Source organism: Xenopus laevis, chromosome 5S, assembly GCF_017654675.1.
Source record: "Xenopus laevis strain J_2021 chromosome 5S, Xenopus_laevis_v10.1, whole genome shotgun sequence".
NCBI classification, from domain to species: Eukaryota; Metazoa; Chordata; class Amphibia; order Anura; family Pipidae; genus Xenopus; species Xenopus laevis.
Window position 1 is genome coordinate 135,802,606 of NC_054380.1, and position 19,612 is coordinate 135,822,217.

General features: G+C 40.9%; 1 protein-coding gene across 1 annotated transcript; it reads right to left on the reverse strand.

Moving 5' to 3' along the window:
* Nucleotides 1-1,488: 1,488 nt before the first annotated feature.
* crisp1.8.S (cysteine-rich secretory protein 1 gene 8 S homeolog) lies at nt 1,489-19,360 on the reverse strand. The gene is made up of 7 exons (XM_018264736.2): nt 19,265-19,360; nt 17,251-17,355; nt 13,091-13,181; nt 10,255-10,406; nt 6,745-6,839; nt 4,990-5,082; nt 1,489-1,896 (listed from the first exon to the last, which is right to left on the reverse strand). The coding sequence occupies exons 1-7, from the start codon at nt 19,331-19,333 to the stop codon at nt 1,881-1,883; spliced, it is 621 nt and encodes a 206-aa protein (XP_018120225.2). The 5' UTR covers nt 19,334-19,360; the 3' UTR covers nt 1,489-1,880.
* Between the last annotated feature and the right edge of the window lie 252 nt (nt 19,361-19,612).

Genomic DNA, 19,612 nt, shown 5'->3' on the forward strand with positions numbered 1-19,612 from the left:
TCAAATATCCACTTCCTTGGGCATCCTGTTCCATTGTAATATTGTTATATGATGAATAAAAACATTCATTCATTCATTCATTCATAATGCTGATGACAACAACAAATCATAATAAGCAATGGCCAGTGCTCCATCTTTATAAAGAAATATCCATATTTAAAGAATAAGTAAACATTTAAAATATGTGAATTTTGCAATTTACATTCATTTAGATTTTAGGGATACATGTACTGTTTATATGAATGAATTTTGTTACAACAGCGCCACCCGCTAGTCAGTTTCCCACCAGTCTGACCACCAAGTAGTCAAGGAAGTTGTCAGGAGAAAGAAAGAGGCTGCTCTGATGTTCTTCTGCTTAGGAAAGATGTGAGAAAAATTATCCGAGGTTTCTAATGTTTTTCACAACTAGAAGAACATCAAACCAGCCATCATTCTTTCTCCTGGAACAGTGAGATGTCTAATATCTACATTTAGTTTGGTTGTTGCATTAAGCAAGTATTAGAATGATTTGCTGAAGAGCCAAGTGCCATACGTTCTGCCTGATTTCCAATTCCAGACTTGCTTGGATTCCAGCATAAATACTGGCTGAACAGAGTAATGTGTAATGTCTAAATTATGTTAATATTCTGGTGTAAAGTTTTCAATTAAAAAACCCATAAAAGCCCTAGTTTTCAAACTGGCTTTACCCCCAATAAGAGAAGCCTTCCATAAATGTAGCACAGAGAACCCTACCCAATACTCCTATTCTGAGCTTCTAAGAAAGGATGGATGATGAAGAACCTACATACCAATGACTGCATGGTACAAGCCAGTGGAATCACCTGGTTACCTACAAATGGGGCTGTACAGATAGGCGTGGCACTTGCACTACTCACAGAACAACCAAACTTCAGGCTGGCACACAAAGGCTCAGGCCTTAATTAAACAACTCTTCATGATAGAGATACCTGCTAACCCCACACCACCAGGAAGACAACAATTCACACAGGAACTTAAAAAACACCCAGTGGACTGGTCCAACTGAAACTTCTGAAACCCATCTGTAAAATTGAGGGATGTAGAGGCCTGGAGGGCACATTGCTCAAGAACAATCAAGAGATATCAGCCATAACACCACAGCGCCCTACCTGGTCCGGATAAAGATAATGCACTGAGACAGGAGCATTTTGAACCACAATTGCGCTCTCTGCACTAAAAGTGTAGAAATTCCAATTAAAAAAATTGAATTTTGGCTCTTGCAGATGCCAGGAGCGGCTATATTTCTCAACTTGCCTCAGGACAACTATGGACAAATGTGCTTGGGGGGGATAAAAGATCTCAGTGGATTAGGGATGAGGTTGGGCTTTTAGAGTTTTGGGGAGTGTCCATCTGATGGGAGCAGTGGGGCGGGGCAAAGCCATTATATCCAGCTCCATATGTGGGATTGGGTTGAAGACCTTCAGACCAAGAGAAGTAATACCGTTAATGGAGGATAGGGCACACCAAGATTATACAAACAGTACTATACTGTACTTGTTCCTCAGACTAAATCTATTTCATGGTTAGAAAATAATAAAAAAAGAAAGAAAAACACAAGAAAGTGCTGGAAAGGGTTTTATTTCCCTTCAGAAGGAATCATTTTGGTTTTTTTCCCCTGAAACACTAGAAATCCAATCGTAGCCAGAGATCTAATAAAACACAAGCATTTGTATTGGTTCGGGGAACATAAAGTATCATGAAGCAGCATCTGGTAATAAGGCAAGAAGATAGTAACAGCAGAGTATTACACCAAGGGCCATATCTGGGGTATTGAAACCAAAATCTCAATGTTTCTAAAAGTACAAGCTAATTATTTAATGAAGCCCAACAAGGATTCCCCGTTAAGTCTCCTTCTTCCATCATTATTCTTTAGGTTTCCTAAGGAGAGAGCAGAATTGTACTTATTAAATTACTACAGTCCAATAGTTTTTATATGTTTAATACAAAATACAAATATAATTGGAATTTGGAATTAAATATTTATTTTCTGTCCTAGATACACCCTAGTTACTATTAGAGTGATATCTGGGGTCAGTGCTTGTTTGTACTCTGGGTACCCCTGGAACTATAGCAGGGTGACTGTTACCCCAATGTTTCTATATATCTGTAACCTTGTTATGAGCTAAGGGGGCCCAGTCTGAAGGTCAGTTAGGGGGAGATTTGGGGTGAGTGTTTATTTGTGCCCTGGGTACCCCTGGAACTATAGCAGGGTGACTGTTACCCCAATGTTTCTATATATCTGTAACCTTGTTATGAGCTAAGGGGCCCAGTCTGAAGGTCAGTTAGGGGGAGATTTGGGGTGAGTGGTTATTTGTGCCCTGGGTACCCCTGGAACTATAGCAGGGTGACACCCCAATGTTTCTATATATCTGTAACCTTGTTATGAGCTAAGGGGGGCCCAGTCTGAAGGCCAGTTAGGGGGAGATTTGGGGTGAGTGTTTATTTGTACCCTGGGTACCCCTGGAACTATAGCAGGGTGACTGTTACCCCAATGTTTCTATATATCTGTAACCTTGTTATAAGCTAAGGGGGCCCAGTCTGAAGGTCAGTTAGGGGGAGATTTGGGGTGAGTGTTTATTTGTACCCTGGGTACCCCTGGAACTATAGCAGGGTGACACCCCAATGTTTCTATATATCTGTAACCTTGTTATGAGCTAAGGGGGCCCAGTCTGAAGGTCAGTTAGGGGGAGATTTGGGGTGAGTGCTTATTTGTGCCCTGGGTACCCCTGGAACTATAGCAGGGTGACTGTTACCCCAATGTTTCTATATATCTGTAACCTTGTTATGAGCTAAGGGGGCCGAGCCTGAAGGTCAGTTGTTTCCCATGTAAAAGATGACACATACAGTATATTCCAGTCAAAACAGGGGTTAATTTGCTTGGCCATCTCCAATCAGGTTTCATCACAAGGGCAGGGCTATAAATAGAGGGGGAAAGTTGGGTACACATCACTAGTGCCTAGCACCCCTCCCGCTTTTGCCTCTTGTGCCTACCCTTAGTTCTGACCCTACACTGGGGTCCAGTTTAGCAGAAATTGATAATAGTATAATAACAAGGTTATATATTATTAACATAGGGGCCTGAGCAAAGTTTCTACTGCAAAATGGAACTTGGGATAAAAATATGAAAACGACACTTCCCTGAGAAGAAGCCCAAAGAAGGTGTGAGTTGGAAGCCTAGAAGGCAATGCCTGTTGTTATTTAGGGGTACCAAAAACACTGCCCTCAAAACTGAACTCTATAGGCACTTGTAGCCCACTTTTACATTTATCACCCTCTCTTTTAAGTGAGCCCTTACAATGGGCGGAGGAAGGGGTCAGAGGAGGCTGAACTATAACTCTCAACACACACCGTGTTTGAAACAGTGAAGCTTCTTATTGGCTCTTATGCTCCAGTCTTCCCAGCCTTATTAACCCTCTACTGAAGTCTAAAGAGATCCACGTACATTTTACCATTATAAAATCTTCAGATAAGAACAACTCACATTACTAGTGGTGTAACTATAGAGGAAGCAGATGCCGTGACCACCCGAGGAATGTGGGTGTGTGTGTGTCTGAATTTTGGGGACTGCTTCCTCTATAGCTAGTGATAAGCTAATCTGTTCCATGTGGCTACTCCAAAATTTTTTCGAAACCATGAAAAAAGTCACAAAATTGAGAAAAAAATTGCGAAATGTTGTGTACTTTCAGGCACAACAGTCATCTTTAAACGCGGTGAGCAGTTTTTTTTCCAGGCATGAATTCGCTACGAAATTTCGCAATTTTTTTTTGCGAAACTGCGGCAAACATTTGCAGCAAAAAAGTTTGATGTGACAGAAAAGACGCCAAGACAAAAATGCCGCTGAGAAAAAACACCAATTGACTTTAGAGTAATAAAAAGTCACCTGCACAGGCCCGGGCCTAGGGCGGCAGAATTTGAAAATCTCTTGCATGTCTCCAGTGCAGTTCTAAATGTGCGCACCCTTATGAGATGTAGAGGGGAAGGAGAGGAGATGTAGAAGGGAAGGAGAGGAGATTGGGGGGGAGAAGGGGAGGAGATAGGGGAGGGGAGGAGAAGGAGACATGGAAGGGGACAGAGAAGAGAAGGAGAAGAGGATGGGGTGGAGAAGGAGATGGGGACAAGGAGTAGAAGGAGACAAGGGAGGGGGCGGAGAAGGAGACGAAGACAAGGAGTAGAAGGAGACAAGGGAGGAGAAGGAGATGGGTACAGGGAGGAGAAGGAGACAGGGGAGGGGACAGAGTGGAGAAGGAGCAGAGGATGAGGAGGATAAGGAGATGAGAAAGGGAAGGAGACGGGGAGGGGATGGGGATGGAGAAAGGGGGCAAGCGGAGCAAGCCTAGGGGTACCTGTTTTGCATGTGAGCACCAAATGAGACGTAGAGGGGAAGGGGAGGAGATGTAGAAAGGAAAGGGAAGGAGATTGGATGGGAAGTGGAAGGGCAGGGGGGAGAAGGGGACAGGGAGGATATGGAGAAAAGGATGGGGAGGAAAAGGAGACAGGGGAGGGGACAGGGAGGAGAAGGGGGAGGCGAGCGGAGCCAGCCTAGGGGTGCCTGTTCTGCATGTACGCTCCCGTATGATATGTTGAGGGGAAGGGGAGGAGATGTAGAAGAGAAGGGGAGGAGAAGAAGATGGGGAAGAGGAGGGGACAAGGAGACAGGGGAAGGGACAGGAAGGAGATGAGGATGGGTAGGAGAAGGGGATAGGGAGGAGAAGGAGACAGGAGAGGGGACAGGGTGCAGAAGGGGGGGTGAGCGGAGCTGGCTTAGGTCTGCCTGGATAGTAAATCCGGCCCTGCATGCGCATAAAATTTTACATGTATTATATATACGTAAAAAAATGCCACCTATTGACTTTCATGGCAATGATTTCAGGGGGAACTAAAGCTTTTAAAAGCAGAAAAGGGGTATCTGAATATTGGTTTCATGATATAATCATATAATGATAGGATTAATATAGACAGTGCCCAACCTACCAGTCGCATAATTTATCATCACAAGATTCTGGGCAGGAGGCACACCATTCTCCTTCTTCATATGGTCTCGGAACACTTTCATCCATATTTCCCCTTAAAAAATAGAAATTCAGAATTTATATATTACTATCAATTATGCCCAGGGATATGGCTCACCTGTAAAACCATAGAAGTCACTATATCTTCCACTTTTAAAGGACCACAAATCATTTTGGAGCGCCCTATAGCCCTTTGCAATTTGCCTTTATGTTGTGCGATTCATTTAATGTCAGTTGGGTCTTCAAAGTTATACAATAACTTTTTGCATCTCTTTTTGTGTCTGCTTTTCCCCCACATGTTGGTTTTTGGGGTCAGAGTCTTTAAAGGGGATGTTCGCATTTGAATTAACTGTTAGTATGATGTAGAGAGTGATATTCTGAGAATTTGCAATCGGTTTTCATTTTTTATCATTTGTGGTTTTGAGTCAGCAATCCAGTTGCTAGGGTCCAAATTCCCCTAGCAACCATGCATTGATTTGAATAAGAGACTGGAATATGACTAGGATAGAATGAGTAATAAAAAGTAGCAATAACATCTTCTTCTCGTCAGTAATCTTCGGATCTTCTTCCAGCGCTTCGCAGTTGTCAAAAACAGGAAGACTGCTCCAACTGCGCATGCAGCGATATGTCGCTTACTTCACGAAGATTACCGAAGAGAGGAAGATGGCACCCGTGAACTCTGCTGTGCTGAATCTGAAACGAGGAGTAAGTAAAGACTTAGGGGCAATACCGAGGGTAACACCTGGGCTAGGGGGAGTAGGGAGGGGGGTCTATGTAGGGTAGGGGATTTTAATATAAAGGGTTTGGTTCTTCTTTAAATGCTAACAACAAACCCTGGTGCTGCCACTTCTAACTGGAAATGTGCTCTATGCTCTTACAGGGTCAGACTGGGACACTATAAAAAACCACAATAAAAAGGTCTCAAGGGTTAAGTATAGGAGGAGGTTCAGGTGCATTGCTGGTGCAGGTGTATTGGCCCTTGAGTGCCTGCTCATATCATATAATCATATATACTGTAAAATACCTGGTGGGCTCTGGTCCTCATGGGCCCTGCTGGCAGTGTCGGAACTAGAGGTAGGCAGAAGAGGCAGCTGTCTCCTTCCTTCCCTCTGTCACCCACCCCTCCATTGTTCTCCCCCCCTCCTGTTATCATCCCCTCATTCACTCTCCCCTCCCTCCCCTCCATAGCTCTCCCCTCCCTCCTGTCACCCTCCCCTCCATAGCTCTCCCCTCCATAAATCTTCCCTCCCTCCCCTCAATAGCTCTCCCCTCCCTCCTGTCACCCTCCCCTCCATAGCTCTCCCCTCCATAAATCTCCCCTCCCTCCCCTCAATAGCTCTCCCCTCCCTCCTGTCACCCTCCCCTCCATCGCTCTCCCCTCCCTCCTGTTACCCTCCCCTCTGTTGCTCTCCCCTCCATCTCTCTCCCCTCCCTCCTGTCACCTTCCGTCGATCTCCCCTCCCTTCTGTCACCCTCCCTTCCATCGCTCTCCCCTCCCTTACTCCATCGCTTACACGCTCCAATTTCCCCATGATCTCAGTCGGGCGCACACTTGCTAGGGGGGCCCAGGCTTGCTCCCCCAATTATGAAGGAAGGAGATTAGATATACATTATGTGACCATAGGGGGTAGTTTGGTGGCTGCAAGGAGGGTCCCCATTGTATTACAGATGTGAATAAAGGAGAATGCTGTTAATAAGACAATTCAACAATACTTACATGGGGCCATAATGGCAGACAAACACATGTGGATACTTGTTCTCCTTGCAAAAATTATAGGCACATCCCAATAAATAACTTTTGGCCCAGACGACCTTGCAGCACATAAATAAGAAATAAATTTTTATTACAATATGGAGAAAAATTTACTTCTGGAGTACAATATCGAAGCTGAAAAACAGCTGTCACATGACAAAGACACATTCCTAATACTATCTGATACTCTTTTACCTGACAAACGACACTGCGAACATTTTGGGGGTCATGTAAAAAAAATTGCACCAGGGGAATCATTTATTAAGGGCTGGGACACACTGGGCGATTTGGGGAGATTTAGTCGCCTGGCGACTAATCGCCGCAACTTTTGTCCCCGAATGCCTCCACTCGCTCTGCGCCTGGATGAAATGAAAAGTCGCTGGCGCTAATCACACACAGCGATTCGTTTTCAGAAGTCGCCTCACGAGGAAGAAGGAAAGCTACCAAAGCAGTTTATTGGCAATAGATTAGCCACAATAGTGCAAGCTGTAACACTATATTTATTCTGCAGAATGCTTTATTATACCTGAGTAAACAGCTCTAGAAGCTCTCTCTGTTTGTTTAGGATAGCAGCTGCCATATTTACTTGGTGTGACATCAATACCTGCCTGAGTCCCTGCTCACTCATAGCTCTGGGCTCAGATTACAGCAGGAAGCGAGAGAGGAGCAAACTGAGCATGCTCAAGCCCTAGCCCTGGAGGTTTATGCAGAAAACAGGAAGTCTGATACAGAAGCCCATGAGTACAAAATAGAATGAAAGAAATGTGGTGTTTCTTTTGACAGAGGACTCAGAGCAACATTACTTTGAGGGTTTACTGATGTATTTATATAGACCTTTCTGATAAAGCTTACTTAATTTTAGCCTTTCCTTCTCCTTTAAGTCATGTCTGTCACCCACAGTGCAGTGATGCTTCTGTCTCTGAAACAACATTAGCATGTGATAAGGTGCCAGCCAATTGCAAGTGTCAGTACCACATACAAAGGGAGCCCTAGAAATAATGGTTCATTCTAGAGCTTTCTTGTGTCCATGTACCCTTTATTTTGCAGATATTGTTTTTCAAATCTCAGACAAGTAAATGGTGCACAGTGATGGGTTTCTGTAAGATACTAATATATAGCTAAAGTCTTGGATGCAGAGCTACATTTATATATAAATATATACATTCTGGCATGCTAGAGTCTGCTAGTGACCAAACAGAGGTATAACATAATGTTCATAAAAATGTTTCTATATCCATGCTCTTTAAAGAAGAAGGAAAGGTCCTCTGTCAAAAGAAACAGCACATTTCTTTCCTTCTATTGTGTACTCATGGGCTTCTGTATCAGACTTCCTGTTTTCAGCCTAAACCTCCAGGGCTAGGGCTTGAGCATGCTCAGTTTGCTCATCTTTCCCTCCCTCCTGTAATCTGAGCCCAGAGCTATGAGTGAGCAGGGAGAGACTCAGGCAGGAAGTGATGTCACACCAAGCTAATACTGCAACTGCTATCCTATACAAATAGAGCTTCTAGAGCTTTTTACTCAGGTATGGTAAAGCATTCTACAGAATAAATATAGCATTCTAGCTTGCACTATTGCAGCTAATCTATTGGCAATAAAATGCCTCTGTATCTTTTCTTATCCTTTAAGTAAAAAATGATTTTATTAGGTCATATTAAAATATCAAAATCACTCCACGTGGAGCCTAACGCATTAGGCTTCATGTGGGGTGTTTTTGATATTTTAAAATGTCCTAATAAAATATTTTTTTTACTTAAAGGGATCCTGTCATTGGAAAACATGTTTTTTTCAAAATACATCAGTTAATAGTGCTACTCCAGCAGAATTCTGCACTGAAATCCATTTCTCAAAAGAGCAAACAGATTTTGTTATATTCAATTTTGAAATCTGACATGGGGCTAGACATTTTGTCAATTTCCCAGCTGCCCCTGGTCATGTGACTTGTGCCTGCACTTTAGGAGAGAAATGCTTTCTGGCAGGCTGCTGTTTTTCCTTCTCAATGTAACTGAATGTGTCTCAGTGGGACATGGGTTTTTACTATTGAGTGTTGTTCTTATATCTACCAGGCAGTTGTTATCTTGTTAAAAAACTTACAAATATTATTACATCTAGTATTGCCCCTAAAGTGTGGGTGGTTTGCAGCTCCTGTGAATAAATTCGCTAATCTCCAGTGAAAATTCGTTGGTGAAATTTCGCCGGCATCAATTTCCATTTTTTTTCGTGAATGTTCATTTTTCGTGAAAACGTTCGAATGGTTCGATTTTTCCATAACAACGTTCAAATTGCTCAATTTTTTTAGTGAAAATGTTCGAATTGTTTGATTTTAGTGATAACGTTCGAATTGCTTGATTTTTCCGTGAAACCATTTGAATTGCTTTTTAAGTGAAAATGTTCAAATTGCTCAATTTCTTTCATGAAAATGTTCGAATTGCTCGATTTTTTTCGTGAAACATTCAAATTTTTTGTGAACATTCAGATTTTCAAGATTTTTCGCAAATTTTTCGTTGTTTTGCAAATTTTGTGGAAAACGGGTAAAATTCGCCCATCACTAATGATAACAGCAGGATAAGATGGTGGCAGCAGGACAATATGGTGACAGTAAGGTAAGATGGTAATGGCAGAACAGAACAGAACATGGGACAGCAGGGCAAGATGTAACAGAAGAGGATGATAAATACAGAAAAAAAATAAATGATCACAGAAACTCTGAATGATGAAGGACAGGATGGTGATCGCTAAGGAAGATGTACAAAGAAAATGGATGGACACCCTTATTCACTTCTGATATGCTAATATTATACTACTGGTCAGAATTAAATAATTGTGATAATTTAAAGGAAAAAAAGCTTGTAGCCAATTTTAGTCCAATTTTTTAGTTATATCCCAAAAGTATATAGCCTTGATTCTAATATCCTAGTGATTAGAAATAAAGTGCAATGCAGTATAATCCAATTGATAATGTTAGTAACTAATTAAAACATTTAATTTAAGTATATAATTTTAATAAAGCGCTGGTTGAAGTAAAAATAAATGAATTGTCTTTAGAATTAAAAGAAATGAAATTATCCACAATTCATGAATTCATTTAGATAAAGATTCAAGTGCAATGCAATCAATATCAATTCATCCACCAATTAATTGATATTGAAGCAGATCAGTTGAATCAACTTAAAAAGGTATAAATTATTAGGATGTGACATTAAAAATTATTCGACCAGTATGCTCAAATTCATGGAGTAAGTTTAGAGAAAAAGGAAATTTCAGATGGTGGAGTTGTCCCAAAAGCTTACTGCCTAATATTTTCTCAACCTGGGACAACATAAAGGTGGAGTAGGCAGGGTAACCAAACGTGGCCTAAAACGTTGCTGTTATGCCCTCAAATTTTACAATAAAGACATTTTTGTTCTTTACAAGAAAGAAATCGATATTTCGGCGATTACATAAAAGCTTAATCCCTACAACTCTTCTGTACAATACCTGAGTATAATGGCCAATCGGTTTATCTGATATTTTTCCCTTCCCATAGGCAAAATCCGATCTTTCATTATACCACGAATCGATCACTGTGCTCCAATCAGACTTTGCAGTCGACATGTAGATGTTTTCTCCACATACGACATCAATAGGCTCTGCAAGAATAACACAATGTAGAGAATTATGTCAAACACTAGAGTTATGTTTGGGGAATGGAGGGCAAGTATTGGTGATAACTATATGGAGTAACCATCCTGAAGATGTGGTGCTGACATGTTGGCTCTTTTCCATTTCCAAATGGGATTTCTAGGAAAGGTATGGGACCTGTTATTCAGAATGCTCGGGACCTGGGTTTTCCGGATAAAAGATGTTTCTGTAATTTGGATCTTCGTACTTTAAATCTACTAGAAAATCATGTAAACATTAAATAAACCCAATAGGCTGGTTTTACTTCCAATAAGGATTAATTATATCTTAGTTGGGATCAAATACAAGCTACTGTTTTATTATTACAGAAAAAAGGAAATTATTTTTAAAACAATTTAATTATTTGATTATTATGGAGTCTACGGGAGATGGCCTTTCCATTATTCAGAGCTTTCTGGATAGTGGGTTAATGAATAATGGACGCCATACCTGTATATGTAATATGAAACCAACAAAACTATGAGAGAATCCTTTTACTAAGTGTAGCCCCTGAGTAAAATCCCTTAAAGGATAAGTAAACCTTCAAAATAAGTGAATGTAAAATTGATGAGGGCTAGTGATGGGCGAATCTGTGGCGTTTCGTTTCCCGCGAAATACACAAAACGGCGAGAAATTTGCGAAACGGCGCCGGAGTCTCATTTTTGACGCCGGCATCCGTTTTTTTTACGCGAATCTCGGGAATTCGCCGAATAAATTCGCCCATCACTAATGAGGGCGCTATTCTAATCACTTTTGTAATTTACATTCATTATTTATTTATTTTTAATTCCAAGCTATTAAGGGATACATGTACTGTTAATATGAATGAAATTTGTTACAACAGCGCCACCTGCTGATCATTTTCCCACCAGTCTGACCAGGAAGTAGTCAAGGAATTTATGTAGAACAACAAAATGTTGGAGCAAGGCACTCAAGTGGGTCACGCGTGGATCAGACTAATAGTAGGTAAAAATTTGAAATTTTATTTGTATAAACAACTTTGACCACCAAGTAGTCAATAAAGTTGTCAGGAGAAAGAAAGAGGCTGCTCTGATGTTCTTCTGCTTAGGAAAAAAAATTAGAAACCTTTCTCTAATAGTTCCTAAGCAGAAGAACCTCAGAGCAGCCTCTTTCTTTCTCCTGACAACTTCCTTGACTACTTGCTGGTCAGACTGGTGGGAAAATGACCAGCAGGTGGCGCTGTTGTAACAAAATTCATTCATATTAACAGTACATGTATCCCTTAATATCTTGGAATTGAAAAAAATAAATAATGAGTGTACATTACAAAAGTTTGCAGAATAGCACTGCCATCAATTTCACATGCGCTTATTTTAAGTGTTTATTATCCTTTAAGAGTGTTCATCATCTTTACAGTGAGTCACTACAAACAGAGGGGGAAAGAACTTTGTCCCATTTCATTCTTCAAGAGCAGAGCACACGGCAGACCAACATGGGGCCTTGTACTTAACACCTGCCATAAGGACAGGCCTATGCCCACCAACATTCTCCACCTTATATCAGATTTTTTTTATCCAGTCCGAGGGGAAGAGTACAGCCAGATCCTAAGTGGGAGTGGCCTTGTGCCCCTAGGGTAAACCTAAGTAGCCTCTAATGCCTTCAGACACATCGGTGTCAGGTTGGTACAGGCTCTGTTCTGTATTAAAGATGGCTGCGTCCCATGGTCGCCACAATACAGTGACGTCTCTGCACCTCACAGAGTCTCGCTGGTGTGTGACATCATCTTGCTTGGCACAAAAATCAAAGTTTAAAGAAAGCAAATAACACAAATATTGGTTGTTCCTGACTGAGTTCCTGGATGCTCTAAAATTGCTATCTTGCCTAGTTTAACTGCTTCCTGACCTCCTGCCTGGATTTTGACTCTGCTAATTGCTGCCTGCCCTGACCTTTGCCTGGAAATAGATTTGCCACCTCTCCAGTTTTCACGAGGACGGCCTGGTCCTGGTGAAAGGAGGGCTGTCCTGTCTGGATTTCCAAATTAGGAAAATCTTTAAATTTTGCGATTGGCACAGCATAACCCTGCCCCTGACGTCAGATACTTCCCCTGGACTGTCATATAGCTTGCCCCTTGACTTAATCCTCCCACCCCCGACGTCACAAGTCCCTTCCTGACATCACACTGCCCAGTCTTCCTGGCCACAGAAGATGGCAACCCTATCAGACAATGACTATGAACTTTCTTTTAACCCTTAGGATACAGTGTACTGGACTTTGCATACAACTTCCTCCTTGGTCCTGACTCCAACCTCTCTAAAGCCCCTAGGCCTTGGCAATCAGTAACCTTGATCTAGTGATGTGCGGGACAGGATTTCCCCGACCCGCCCGCCTGCTACCCGCCGTCCCTCCACCCGCACCCACCCGAGCCTGACTTCCGAAAGGGGCGGGACGAGCAGGCACAGCATCTATAACAGAAGAACCCTGAAGGCGGAAGCCGGCACTGCAACATGGTGGGTGGGGATAGCAGGAGAAGAGCTTAACCCGCACCTGCACGCCACCCGCGAAGAAGAGTGGGAGATTAGCCCGAACACGCATGACCCGCAGGTCCTGTGGGTATTGGGCCAGCCCGCACATCACTACCCTGATCAGATAATGAAATATTTAAAGTAATAAGACATACAGTTTTGGCACTTACCTTTTATATGTCTCTCTTCGACTAAACTGTGATACATTGAACATTGGGTTGCAAAATTGTAAGCATTTAAGGCAGCAGGGTCACACCAGACCTTTATCAAGAGAGAGATATTCAGTTTAGGTTAATTAATACAAAATAGTTACAATTTCTTTCTTCTTCTTCTAGTTTTCGAATCCAAAAGGATTCAGTGAAGCAAAGACCCCCCAAGGAGCACAATGAGACATCACCAGCAGTACTGTATGTCTAAATACCATGCAATGCAGCAGCTATACAGTTGTTATCAATAAAACACTTGCAGAAACACACATAGCAAGGTTTGCTGGGTAGCTATGTCCAAAGCTATTTTTGTCCACTTCTTACATGTTCTGTAAATATGCTGGTGGAACCCTGGTGCCAGAGGAACATGCACTGTTTCAAAGTTCTACTTCCAAAACCAGGAAACAAACCTAAAAATTTTTTAAGAATGGCAGTGTCACGGTCGGCACCCTAAACCAGAACTAATGCCAAGCTCCCTGGTCTCAGCTCGGCTTCACCAGTAGTGTGACTGCCTTTGGCTTCGGGAGGAGCCCTCAGCGTACTCAGATGCCACCTGGACTTTTCGAGAGGAGCAAAGCGAGGAGTTCTGGCAAGCAAAGGTGCACGACTGTTGTAAAAGTCAGTTAGGCCGATGGTCACGGTACAAATGGAGCAGGCAAGAGAATCGTCAGACAGGCAGGATTGAGGCAGGCAGATATCGAGAATCGTCAGGCAGGCAAGGGTCAAACCGGGTTGTCAATCAAGGGATTTAGCAGGAAGAGTTGTCGAAGGCAGGCAAGGGTCAGGTTCCAGAGATCAGAATAGTCAAACAGGCAGGCAGGGGTCAAAACAGATTCAAACGGAATAGCAATAGCTAACAGCACCAGGAACAAATCCTATCACGGGCAATGACAAGGAAGAAAATGTCTCTTTAAATCCATTTGAATTTTGCGCCATTGTGATTGGTGATTTTCGGCTGTTTGAAGACAACTATCAATTCTAAAGAGGGAGAAGAGGGAAGTTGAGCAGGATCTGATTGTGGATTGACATAGAATTAATGCTTTAATCCATAGCTGCTCTTGTGATTGTTGGGCCCTGGCACATGTTATAGGTCTTGTGTTATTCCTCACTCAAGTTGATCACCTGTGCTATTGCTTTTCTTTTGTTTGTTCTCACTAATCATTAACTTGGTTATTAATGTCATTGGCATCAGGGAGGATTTCCTTCATTGTGTTCCTCTTGGCAGATGCCAACCCTGCTCTTGTTTCTTCAGATGAATTACTTCTTATTGCAGCTGGTCTGATTGTTCTGTTACAGTTAATGTGTGAAATGCTCCTGTGTCCATCAGACCCTGTAAATGATTGGTTGCTGTTTTCTGCTTAATGTCCATTTACATGATGTTGAAGGATAAGGTTGCTGCAACCCCACATTACCTGTTAATACTGGATTGTTCTGGTCTATGGCACACAGAGCACTTTGACCATCAGTGTAATGAGATGGAAAATAGCAGCGGCCAAAAAAGCTCTCCACAATGTACATGGAGTCCACCTTGCTCTACCATTTCTTGTTTAGGCAATCACTAGCAAACCATCATTAGCAATACAGCCAGTCTCTTTCCCAACATCTTTGTTATTAACTCTACATATCATTCACATCAAGGGTCTCACATGACATTGAAGATTATTGCAATTGACATGGTAGAGTTGTTAAACAAGTATATACTCCAAGGTTTTAAAATGCCATAAATAACAATTTAGTTATAGAGTAGACTAGAGTAATACTTACTGTGGCGTAAAAGTATAATACAGAAGGGATCTTGCCTACTATTAGCTAGTACTCCATAGCCACCTCTTCCTAATCTTTTACTAAGATCTGTGTCTATCCCAGGGCTCTCTCTTCACTTGACCCTTCCTTAACTCAAGCTACCTGCAAGACCCACCTTCATATATAAGGGTAGTCTCTAAGTCTCTAAATAACATAGCTACGCAATTTTAGGACAAACCTCGTCTCTAAGTCTCTAAATAACATAGCTACGCAATTTTAGGACAAACCTCTCTACCAAAGGAAATCTCCTCACCAACCAAAGGGCATGTCAGCACCTGTATGAAGCTTTATTTCTTCCTACCAATCAGACCTTATATCCTAGGCCACTAAACTAGTTCAGATTGGTTGTGTCTGGGATTAATAGGAAAAGGAGGATGTTCTTAAGGCAGGAGCTGTTAGTGACCCACAGGAACTGAGAAGGAAGAGGCTGAAGAACAGGAACAGGATTGTGCCAGAGTGGGCAAAGACTAGAGAACAGATTGAGAGGGATGGAGTGGGCGAAGGCACACGGGCAGGCTGGAGTGGGATGATGCAGGTAAATTCTCCTGCCTAGCGGAGAAGATCATATTTTTTGCAGACGAGGAGCTTACCCCTTTTATTGTAACCACCTGTGCATCAACGTTTCAGGGGGTTTTCAAAAACCCACCCTGAAACGTTGATGCACAGGTGGTTACAATAAAAGAGGTAAGCTCCCCACCTGCAACAAATATGATGTTTGTGTGACTTTCTTACAAAACTCTACTTAAGATGCAGGAGTGGGACAGAGTGGGCAATTAGAAAAGGACAGGCTAAAGTGGGACGAAGTGGGTGAAAGCATAAAGACAGGCTGGAGTGAGACGGGGCAGTTGAAGGCACCTGGACAGGCTGGAGTGGAACGAGCAGGCAAAGGCACAAGGAAAGGCTGGAGTGGGATGGAGTGGGAGAAGGCACAAGGACAGGAGCAGGATGAAGTGGGTGAAGAACGGTAGGCAGAACAGAGTGAGTGTAGACAAGATTGGAACAGTATAGTGCAGGTGAGGAGGCAGAATCTAAATAAGGACTGGATCAGGACTGGGGAGCTGAACACACAGGACAGAAAGCAAGAGCAGAGCCAGACAGGATTGGAAACAAGGAGCAAGACCAGACAGAACTGGAAATGAGGAGCAAGACCAGATACAACTGAGAATGAGGAGCAAGACTAGACAGAATTGGAAATGAAGAGCAAGACCAAATAGGACTGAGAATGAGGAGCAACACTAGACAGAACTGGAAATGAGGAGCAAGACCAGATATGACTGAGAATGAGGAGGAAGTCCAGACAGGGCAGGAAGCAAGGGACAGAAGGGCGAGAGCACAGGAGCAGGAGCTGGGGTCTAGGCCACAGTGATCCAACAAGAGCTAGCCTATATATAGGGTAGAGTCAGCCCTGGTTGGCTGACTCCACCCAACCAATAAGGTTCCTGGGAAGAAATAGTAAAGGCCAGGTGAAAGATAGTAAGCAAGCTTGCTAGCTGCTCACCTGACCCAGTGGAAAGGACACAAAAGGTTCCCTGCTTGAACCCCAGCAGAACCTTATAGGCTGAACTTGATGGATTTTTTCAACCCAAATGAACAACTTTATATAAGTAACTATGTGCACTGAGGGTCATTGTAGGGGTTCAACATGATGGATTTTGGTCTTTTTTTAGCCCAAGTTAACTTTGTAACTACAGTATGTAACCAAATGGGAAGGCTGAGTCTCTTCACCCCTCTCTTCTGCTTTCCCTCTCTTCTCTTGTTTTAACTGCTAACTTCTTTTCTAACAAGTCTGTAATCCAAGAAGTCCTTCTGTTTCAGAATCTGGAATCCCTCCTCTTAATACTTACTGCAGGTAGTCCACTATACTGTTGAAAATAAATGGACAAAATCCAATCCAAATATTTGTTTTGAAAATAAAGAATAAACACGAAAATGTGAGAAAAGTGAGAAAATCAGGTAAAAAAAAAAAGGGAAATAAAGTATATATTAGTGCCTCCAGGATGGATTCAGAGATCCTATTGCATAGAAATTCAACATAGGAGGTATTGTGAGGCCAAATCAGTGTAAGATGTTTAACCAGAGGTCTCTGTTGACTGGTGGGCTTTGATTTTATTTACATAGATATATCAGTAAAACAATTTTAAAATATATTTTAAAGTAGAGAATAATGTAAAAAAAAAGTTTGTAATGAAATAAAATATAATTAATATACAATAATATAATAATTAGGTAATTCAATGTCAATGTAATTCAATTAGGTAATTAATGTAATTTTCAACTGTTTAAGAATAATTTGTAAATGTAAAAAATGTTTGACTTCTTACCATTTTTTTCATGTCACTTGCCGTGGGATCAACACTTCTTCTGAGAGCATTGTGATGGTCAACAATTTTATTCTGAGTTTTGGTTTCTAAAGTTGATCCTGTATCCTGTAAACAAAAATAACACAACATTTGTTAATTATAATACCATGCATAAAACTTGCCATGTACAAGTATTGGATCCGTTATCCGGACCCCCGTTATCCAGAAAGCTCCTAATAACGGAAAGTCCGGCTCCCATAGACTACATTATAATAAAATAATCTAAATTTTTAAAAATGATTTCCTTTTTCTGTGTAATAATAAAACAGTAGCTTGTACTTGATCCCAACTAAGATATAATTAATCCTTCTCAAAATCCAAAACTTCTCATAATTTTCTGAAAACGACCAAATCCGCAAGGATTTTTTCCCCTTATTTATCAATGCATTTTCCTGAAAATTTGTTATGCTGGGAAAAAACTCAATAAAAGTGTGAAAAAATTTGAATCGTACTATTTTTTCGGATTGTCGCGGAAAACTGCGAAAACCAAGAAATCTTTGGATTATTGCACGAAACCCAGCTCAGAGCAGGTTATCTTTGGGACATCTCCCATTGATTTGTGATCTCGGCAGGTCTAAGTTGGTGTAATTTTTTATTTGGAATTTATACACCCTCTGGGTTTAATAAAATCTGAAAAATTCGAGTTATTTTTTTCCACGAAAAAATTGTGTATTTCCCCTTGAAAAATCCAATGAGAAAAAATCAGACTTTATTAAATAACCCCTTAAAGTTTAAATGATTTTCTAGAAGACTTAAGGTATGAAGATCACAATTGACAGAAATATCCATTATCCAGAAAACAGAATAATGGATAGTGCACTATACAGAAGAAAATAATGCTTTGATTTGTAATATAGACAATTATAAATATATGGGTTTTTTTTACCTTTTGTAAAAAAATTTTTTTAGACATATTCATGGATGTTTACTGCTTATTAAAAAAGTTCTTTTGTGGGTTGGAATAAAGAGGCGGTTCACCTTTAAATAAACTTTTAGGGGGTTATTTATTAAAGTATGAATGTGAAAAATTTTAAAAATCTATTTTTTTTTTTAGACTTACTATACCCCAAGGATTGAAAAAGTCAGAATCCGAAAATCTCGCATTTCAGACCTACAGATGTTGTATATAGAGAGATCCCTATCCTATTTGGAAGTTTCTGTGGTATGCGCTGGAATTAGCCCAAAATTCTGACTATTTGGGACTTTTCAGGCAAAAATCGGAAAAATCCGGGGGTTTTCAAGAAAATGCCCGAAAAAATCGAGCAATTTGAAAAAAAACCCAGAAAAAATCGTATGATTCAGATTGTCGCTTGATTTTAACTAGTTTTTCTCTGATCTGATTAAATTGTGCTTTTTTAATAGTAAATTCTAGTTTGCTCTGACTTTTTTAAATAAAATTATCAGAAAATTTGGATTTCGCTATAGTATGGCCAATTCAAAGCAACTTTTCAATTGGTCTTCGTTATTCATTTTTTTTTATAGTTTTGTAATTACTTGCATTTTCTTCTGACTCTGTCCAGCTTTCAATGGGGGGGTCACTGACCCCATCTAAAAACAAATGCTCTGTAAGACTACAAATGTATTGTTATTTCTACTTTTTGTTACTCCTCTTTCAATTTAGGTCTGTCCTATTCATATTCCAGTCTCCTACTCAAATCAATGCATGGATACTAGGGTAATTTGGACCCTAGCAACAAGACTGCTGATATTTCACACTGGAGAGCTGCTGAATAAAAAGCTAAGTAAATAAAAAAACACAAATAATAAAAAATGAAAACCAATTGCAAATTGTCTTAGAATATCACTCTCTACATCATACTAAAAGTTAACTCAAAGGTGCACAACCCCTTTAATGTGCATTTAATAAGTAAATGTACATGTTTTAACTTATATACAATTCAGCTATAGAATAAACCTACAAACCCTAAAATATATGTAACCTGGGGACTGCCTGTACTTTAATTCAGGTACTTACATCTCCGTAAGTCGAGTAGATCACCGCTGATATACAAAGGATGAAATTAAAAGTATCCATTCTTATCATTGTGCATAAAAATCTCTCTTCTGTTTAGCAGAAATACAGAGAAGGGGATAATCATGAAAATCCAATTTCGGTAGGGATTATAAACATGAGGCATTGTGACGAAGCTCGACGTGATTGGCTGGTGAATTGTATTGTGTTCTGTTGGCTTGAATACAAATGCTTTTGTCTTTGGAAATAAATGACCATATTGTACTTACAGAAAGACTGGCCAATCACTGAATCTGCTGTGAAAAGAACTGTACAGCTTCTAAAAATTACAATATAGTAATTATTACTTAG